This window comes from Drosophila sechellia, chromosome 2R, assembly GCF_004382195.2.
Source record: "Drosophila sechellia strain sech25 chromosome 2R, ASM438219v1, whole genome shotgun sequence".
NCBI classification, from domain to species: domain Eukaryota; kingdom Metazoa; phylum Arthropoda; class Insecta; order Diptera; family Drosophilidae; genus Drosophila; species Drosophila sechellia.
The window spans coordinates 16,261,068-16,269,585 of NC_045950.1; the positions used below are offsets into that span (position 1 = coordinate 16,261,068).

General features: G+C 43.4%; 1 protein-coding gene across 1 annotated transcript; it reads right to left on the minus strand.

Moving 5' to 3' along the window:
• Nucleotides 1-1,152: 1,152 nt before the first annotated feature.
• LOC6610028 (protein crossbronx-like) lies at nucleotides 1,153-2,175 on the minus strand. The gene has a single exon (XM_002034610.2). It carries the CDS (start codon nucleotides 2,020-2,022, stop codon nucleotides 1,222-1,224), a length of 801 nt encoding a protein of 266 aa, XP_002034646.2. The 5' UTR covers nucleotides 2,023-2,175; the 3' UTR covers nucleotides 1,153-1,221.
• Nucleotides 2,176-8,518: the final 6,343 nt, after the last annotated feature.

Here is an 8,518-nt window from a genome sequence, read left to right on the forward strand (position 1 = left end):
GTTATGTGTATGCAATCTGTTTCTTCGAATTCTCCTATTGCAACGCCCACGAACTATCATTTCTCACTCTCCCTAGATGGCCAAATGGGATTTGCAGTGGATTTGCTTCCCAGGCAATTAGTTCAAATGCAGTGTGTGACGGTGATATAGATGCCCACTTAGTAGGCCCGCTAGCGAAATGGCCTAAAATATGGCTACCAACTAACGGCCATAATTTCATGAGCAATTTTGGGAGCCAGCCGAAGGAGAGAGAGCTGGCCATTCGGATGGGATGGAGGATACGGGGGGCAGGAAGACCGCTCGCATGGCCACGGACGATGTTGCTGGCAAAGTGCAGTGATAAATCAGATTGTCACTTTTGTATATTTGCGCCAACTGACGACGCCGTCTCCCTTGAAACTCAGTTGCACGCATGCGAAAGCAGGCTTTTGATGCGTTTATGCACAGCAGCGGGTATTCAAATAGAACATCCCTTAAATATTGTGTAAAAAACAGAACAATTGGCATAGAGTATATTTCAGATATGTGTGCTACACAAAAGGTAAACAGTACTTAAGAATTCTAATTTAAAATGCGGTCTTATTATCTTGAGCGCCACTGTATAGCATGCAGGCCTAAAAATGCACTTGCAAAAAGGGAAGGGAGCTAAAAGCAGGAGAACAGGAATGCATTTCACTTTGCCAACAGGCAACGCAACGAGTCATAATTATTATTATTTTGATTATTGCACCTAAAAGATGACATTATTAACATCGCTAATGTGGCGAAACATGGATGCCATATACTTATGCATGTTACCCACACACCGAAGGCCGTGACTCACTGGGAAAAACAAGTGACCACTTTATATAATAAAATTTTTAATTAAATAGAGAACATAACTGTTTAGAACACGTACTTTTTAACGACCATTCATGCAAATATCTATTGTTTAGATGCAACTCTTTAGAAAAGTGTGAATGACCATTCACAGCTCACTTCGGATAATGTGTTTGTAATAATATAACTGTTTAAATGTTATTAATATCTAACAATAGCATAAACTGGTACTGAAAGTGTTAATTGTTTAAAATTACTACAAAAACACTTTTACGAACAAAGTGCAAATTTAATTCAAAAATCCGATAAAATTGATATTGATACAAAATTAAATATTTTTATTTTATGAATACAGGGTAAACAAATGTGTTATGGTTCGTGTATGTTAGCCTCTCCATTTAGCTACAGGGAAACTTCTGCCTCTTCACGCTGAGGTTCCGGAATCCGCCCGCGATGTAGCTTCTCCAACTGATTGGTCTCTTCCTCGTCCATCTGTCTCGAGGAATCGATGTGTCCTAGGTACTCCGATGGCTGCGAGCAGTCCATGGAAGTGGCCTCCTTCCAACAGGGACTCTTCAGTTGGTCCATGAACTTCAGATGCCGTTCCGCACAATAGGGCTCCACGATGATATAGTGCGGATCTTCCGTTGGTGGTCGGTCGTAAATAAGATTTCTCGACAAGATTGCTTGCTCCTGGACTCGTTCGATGTATTCAGGCCGGCTTTTGACCAAAATATTCAAGGCATCCATGTTTCTAACCTCATCCATGACCACGAGATCCCCCGACGAGGATTGTCCGGTGCAAATACTGCCCTCTGGATCCGCGAAAATGGCCTGGATATAGCGAAGCACGTGCCAAATGTGGTGCTCATCCTTGCGCCACTCGTTCAGGAAATGCGCCAGATCGAGGGTCTTGTTCTGCGGACAGATGTGCGGATGTAGGACTGCCGAGGAGAAGACCACCGTGGGCAGGCTGATGTCCGCCGGAAAATTATCCGGCAGCAGAATGGAGAAGCGAAACACGCTGCCCGCATAGATTCCACTGTGCACAAAGATCACGCCAAACCAGTGCAATCCACATGCGTAACTGGGAATGGCATAGATGTTCTTCAGCTCCTCCTTCACCAGATTGTACTCGGCAAGGATATGGTAGCCCTGTTTGATGAGGGCAATACTTGGGTTCCGAACCGTAGTATACCACATGGTGATCGCACTGTTTGGCTATCGCACGAGATGGAGTCTTTGGCTCCACCAAATATTTAAGCTGTGACAACCTAAAACTTGTAAGAGCTCGTGGAATCCTGCGGCAGGTTTGGGTGAATGAAAATGAAAATTTTTGATAGAAAATTCCTAGTAAACTACACTACACCAACTATTTAAGATTCGCTTTATAAACAATGTTTTTAGCTGCGGTCAGTGTATTTTTAATCGAATTATGTGTGTACTTACATTTATGCGGCATGTCAACTTACTGCATAACATCGTTCGGCCTGAAAACGGGAATTTCCCGCAGAAACCTTAAAAAAGCTGTGTATGTCCAGTCACAACTACATACTGTGGTATAAACCACGATTTGCGAGGAGGTGGCGGGAGTCACCTGCAGATGGGACTGAAACTGGGGATCTGGAACTGGTACTCAGCGGCGTATTCAATCATGTCAAGTGTAATAATTTTGCGAATACCAGATACACGCAAAAACCAAGCCCGCAGCCTTGGGGAGTTGGGGATTTGGAGAACTGGGAGCCTGTAGGTCCAGGAGACGGGGCTTAGACCACATCGCATGCGGATATTTGATTTATTGTCGCCATGATGCTCTGATGTACGGTTCTTTCACGCACTGGCAACATAATGTGGCATTATAATGTCGCATGCACCGGCCATGTGGACTGCGGACTGCGGACTGCGGACTACGGACTGGTGGTGTTTGGCTCTGCGTCCGTGTGATTTGTTATGAATTTATTATGTGACGGAAGTGGCTGTGGCACGACTAAGCCAACTGGCAACTGGTCAAACAGGCGGAGTTGTTTGCATGTTGATGACGATGCCGATGGGCGCAGCTGCTAATTGGCCACGTTCACCTCCTTGAGAAATGTTTCTTTGGAAAAGGGAGAAGTTGCTTTTGATATTTTTGACACTTTTTAGGGGGGATGAGTTACCCTAGCAAAGGGTGTTTCTAATTTTGAATGCAGTATTTCGATTTAGCTTAAAGCACGATTTTCACTTATACAAACGTATAGCAAAAGAGTAAATACCACAGATAATATCCGAAAGCGTATTGCCAGCTTCGGCTTTGCGAACCAAAAACTTTATTTACGATTTTCTTAAAAAATGTATTTATTTTGGCAAACATATCCAAAACACTCCACTGACAGCGACAGACAGGCAATAACACTTCCTTGATAAGTTCAGCCCAGAAAAGGGAATGAAACGAATGAATAAACGTGCAAAAGATAAGGGAATTGCCAAAAGTAATGAACGGAAATCAAAGTTGCTGCTGCGGTGCTGGAACTCATTAAAAATTATACCGCGATATGCGGCGATATGATACGTTATGATTTGCGGACTCCGCAAAGGCGAGACTTTCTTTATTTCTTTCGACCCGAATGGGACTCGAACCGACCTGGTGGTTAACGCCAGTTGTCTGGGTGCACTGACATGGGTGCAACACCCAGGCGTGGAAAGGGATACGAGGCCAAGTCATTTTCACCTACAATGCCTCACGGAGGCACACAGAGAAAAAAAAAGCCTAATGTTTATAAATGGTTAATATTTGTATAAAACTCTACAAGTTGTAGTAGCGATGTATCTTTAAGAGCTGTTCTGCCCTTTATATTATCGTATCTTAAAGTTGTAAAATATTTGATAAAAATATATATAATAATACAAACAAACTTAATTTCTCCAGGTGTAGAAGAAACCCATGTCATATGCTTTGGCCCCAGGCAATTGCTAATATGTGCCCCGATTCCGTGGATTGCACCTGTGGGGGATGTGGACTGGGATTGGGATACCACTGCCTGTCACCTGGACCATTCGACCGGCCACGAGTCCAGCATTCAATTTGGGATTTCATCCCAGCTCAAGCTCTCATATGCGGGCAGCAATTTCTCCGCCTTGCTGGCTGTCCTTCTTATCAGCTTTCTTCATTTTATGCTGCGTTGCCTTTCGGGATCGAAAAACACCGGCTACCCAGGAAACCCAGCCATCCAGCAATCCAACCAATCCAGCCCGATTTTGAGGTCCGGCATTTGTAATACGGTGGCATATAACACTTAAGTGCCTGTTGTTGTTTTATAAGATAAACTCTTGCGGGGCCCACATGCGGCCACTTTTGGAGGAGTCGGCGGATAACGCGTTGCCAATTTCATTTACTGGCACTTTCATTAACCAACGCGAACAGCCCATACCCAAAGAACCAAAAACGAAGCAAAAAAAAAGCAAACGGCATCAAAGTCGAATAAAATAAACGAATTGGCGTGTTTTAAAGTTCTTGCTGAAAGTTGCGGGTTGGCCGCAAATATTTGGCCTTTCTGCCATGGAAGGGGATTTCCGCGAACTGAACTCAAATGAAATGGGCTCGTATTCCAGATTCGGTGATTGCTATCAATCAGTTGTATATGGGGGAAAGCAGCAGAGTGTGGTCAAAACGGCTGAGGCAGTGGAAAATTCGAAAAAATTGCATTTGTTTAACACCTTTAATACTCACTTGGGATAGTTTTTTGTATACAAACAGCTATCTCAAAATATCAGTTACCAGGAAAACGATCCATTTTAATTTCTCATACTTGAGTTCCTGAATCCTGAAAGGATTGAAAATATCGGTACACAATGAATTATGATGCATGCTACTAATCTTTATTGGTGGTTGTGGCATACTTTCAGGCAGTGTCATAAATAGTGGCAAACTTAAAGCCAACACATTGCAATGTGTGTGGAAATGCGAATCATTTTCAGCCAATATTGATTTATGCGAAAAGTATCGGGTGGGATGGAGTGGAGTAAGGTTATTGGTTAAACTCAATCCCAGACTCCGGAGTGCACTGTGTGTGGCTTATTCAAATTCAAATTAGATTATATGCAAACACCGGCCAACTCTTTCACTTGCCGTTCTTTATTATTATATAGGAATGCCGACCGAAAGGAGCAAAAAAAACGACGGTCTACTAATATTTGCATAATCGCAGGCAGCTCAAACGAAGCTGAGCCGTACTGGCCAACATGCGGCAAAGCAATTATTTCTTTAAAAATAAATTGCATGCACAATTGGTAGCAATAGCAATTGCAGCTAAAGCAGTAGCGGTGGCAGTGGCAGTAGCACAAGTTGGAACAACAAAATACCCACGGAGGACCACCAGAGAATGGTTTCCATCCAAACGAATCGCAGTCGGAAAATCTGGCCGACGAATTTGGTCAGAACTTCTTTTGCTTTTTTCTTATTTGTTTCCTTTTTTATCTCCTGGCCAAGGAAGAGGCGGCGGCTGGCCGAAGGGGGGGCGTGGCAAGTCAGCTCGATTCTGCGATTTGTGTGTACGCCTCATTCGTTTATTTGCATATCGATTTGGAGTTTTTAGTCCGCCAGAACCCACTGGCTTCGCTGAGAGTTTCCCCCAAATACTTGGGCATGATTTTATTTGCCCACAAACAATTGCATAATTGCCCCCCATCCATTGCAGTCTCTTGGCCAAGCATTTAGCTGGGGGACACTTCCGACCCAAATAAGTATGTACAAAGCCTGGAACTCAAGTGCAAATTCAATTTTTATAGCACACTTATGATATCTTTCTGGCAATCACTCTCGATGGGTGACATAATGCCAGCCGATCTGCTCGATAAGCACGTTCCATAAGCCCCATTCCATCTTAGTTGGTTGGAATGCCGATGGGTGCCAAAGTATTAATACTCCGAACGACCTGAATTCTTGGTAAAAGTTTTGGGGCAGTCACGTAGCCATAACGCGTTGCTAAGTCCATTGTTGTTGCCGGAAAATTGAAAAGTTTTCGTGGCCTCAAATTGAGACCATCAAACCTGGCATATGGGCCAGAAGTGCCTAGGCCGTTTAGAACTTTCAAATATCTCCAGTTGTAATCACTTTTAAACCACAAAGTGGGTAAGTCTTTAGTGGTTATGCACATGCTTTTATATAATTCAAAAAGTATATACATATTTTTAAAATTTTTAATTAATTAATTAAACAATTACCCTTAAACTCTTACAGGCTCACATGCCATTCTAGGGTGTCTAACAATTCATTAACCTAGCATTGCAGACTTGTTCAACTGCCTCGGGAAATAATTAAAATTTTCAGAAAACTCCCCACTGGCTTTTGGGTTTTATTTTTGCATTTCCGTTAGCCTTGTTAGCTGCACAGTCAGCCCTTTGACCAGCCAACTCTGAATGGGTGAAGCCCTCCAAGTCAGTCACTCTCATTATGTCCGCTCGCTTTATCATGTTCCTTGTTGACATTCGCGCGGACGCAAATGAAGCAATTTTCCTGACATGCAAAACTTGCAACAGTTGCGACTGTTGCAAATGCTTGACTTGGCTGGGGAATCGGAATTGCAATTGAAATTGGAGCAACTGTTGCTGTAGTTAATTTTCGTATATTTAATTCGCTTTAAATTATTGCAGAGCGACCATGACGTTGGTAGCTGGCCGCTCTTTGATGTGCGCCCCGTCACCCATCAACCCATCGCCCCATCACCCGTTAGCCATTTACCATTAACCATTAGCCGGGCCAAAAAGACGAAACGCCAAAGGTAAGGCCGGCAAAAAGGAGCAGTTTGTGCCGTTCAAGCTTCGAGCTCCAAGCTCCATGCGACTCAATGATCCATCTGTGCAATTTGCAAGGCAAATCAAAGGCCTAATGAATTCATTTCAATTAAACAAACAAAAAAGCGAATCAAACCACAACCGCATCAACGGCGATAGACAGTTTGCATTAATAAATCGTTTAGCTGGGAGCTCCATTCCGTATATCTCCGGGCCAATCCATTTGAACTTGGCATTTGTGGTCGGAGTGGAGCAAAAAGCAGTACAAAGAATCTTGTATTAATTGATTCTGATCTTTGAAGTTCGGCCCATGCAGCTGCCAACCGAAGAATGGAGCTTACCTAAAAGGTTAAGTTTTTTGTAATTTGTGTCCCCTTTTTAATGAGTTAGTTAAGCCAACATCAGAATTAGTACTAGTAATAAATCGATGAATTTTTTAATATTTGCAAATTTCACTGCAAAGGTTGGTTTGAACAGCTAAAAATCCGCATCGAATTAAAGTGAAATTTGTAAAGCGTTTCTTATTTATATATTTTACAACACGCCCATACATCGCTGATGTTTTTTGGTTTGTGAACATTTCAGACCTTATTTACAAACAGCTTAAGTTTATGCACGAGGTCAGTCACCCAAGTCTCTTCGATTGCTCCCCTTTTTTGGTTAGCGGCCGACAGCCGACTGGCTGATAAGCCTTAAGCTGCTTAATCGATGACCAGAGAGTTGTCAAAAATAATTCACAGGCAGCGGCAGCGACTGAAAGGTAAATACAAATACAGGAAGACAGCCCGGCGTATACGTAATGTTATCAGTTGTGCAGATCTACCCTTTGGTTGCTGCCTTAATGCTCGCTGGAGACGAAAGGGGGCATCCCATCGGATGGCCAAATCAGAGTCTCCTGGTCGGCGAGGCCCTTACATGAGAAATATTTTAGCGTACAATGCAAAAATGGTAGCAGCTTCGCAGCGCTTCCTTATCAGTTGCAACTCCGCTGACGGATGCACCCAAAAAAAATTCAAGCATATAAAAAATCGAAAAATACAACAGAAACGGGGGATTAAGGAGGAAACAAAGCCAGAGGAGGAGTCGAGATAATGCCACAATGAAGACAGCATAACGCGCCGCTGTTGAAAAATCGGTGCTCGAGCCTGACCAGCAGCAGCAGCATCAGCAGATGGATGGAGTGGATGCGTCCGCATCAAGATAAACGAGCGTGCGCCCGGGTCCTCAGCTCCTCAGGATTGGTTGGTTGGCATAATAGTACATATGTATGTATATTCAGATATATCTGCCCAGCCACCGTGAGCCGAAAATCAAAGCTATAATAATGCATAAGTAATTTGCAGCAGCCCAAACAGCGGCAATCGAAAAGAGCCATCAGCCACGAGAAGCTCGTGCCATGGTTCCTTCTCTGCCCTGACAACAGTTAATCAAAATCCGCGGAGACAGGGCAAAGATCTCAAGCAGACTGCCTGCCGGATTGTCTTCTCCACCTTGGGCAGTTATTTATTAACAGCGCAGCATTTATCGGCACTTCGTTGAGAAACCGCCCATACTCAAGGGAATCTTCATATCAGAGCAATTGAGCGGCTCATTATATGTCATTTAAAGTTATTTGTATTTATTATATTAAATTTAGGAAAATTTGTATAAAGTTTTGCTCTTTTAATCGCAAATCTGCATTTGGCATTTAATTAATAAGCTGGCTTAATTGATCGGAACCTGATCTGGGAACCAGCGACACAAAACGCTACATCGAATTCCTGGACCATGAACTCTGCTTTGTGGCTGCCACCTTATGCAGACCGTGGGCCAACTTCAACTCGCCTAACAAGTTCAAAAAAAGGCATCGCGCAGCACAATGGCCAAGGCCTGGGGTGCAGTCAAATCCAGTCGCAGCATAGGGCCAAAACCAAACAATGCCACTCTGGGC

Excerpts from the sequence above, each read along its gene's own strand:
- LOC6610028 (XM_002034610.2), bottom strand. The coding sequence starts at position 2,022 with ATGTGGTATACTACGGTTCGGAACCCAAGTATTGCCCTCATCAAACAG.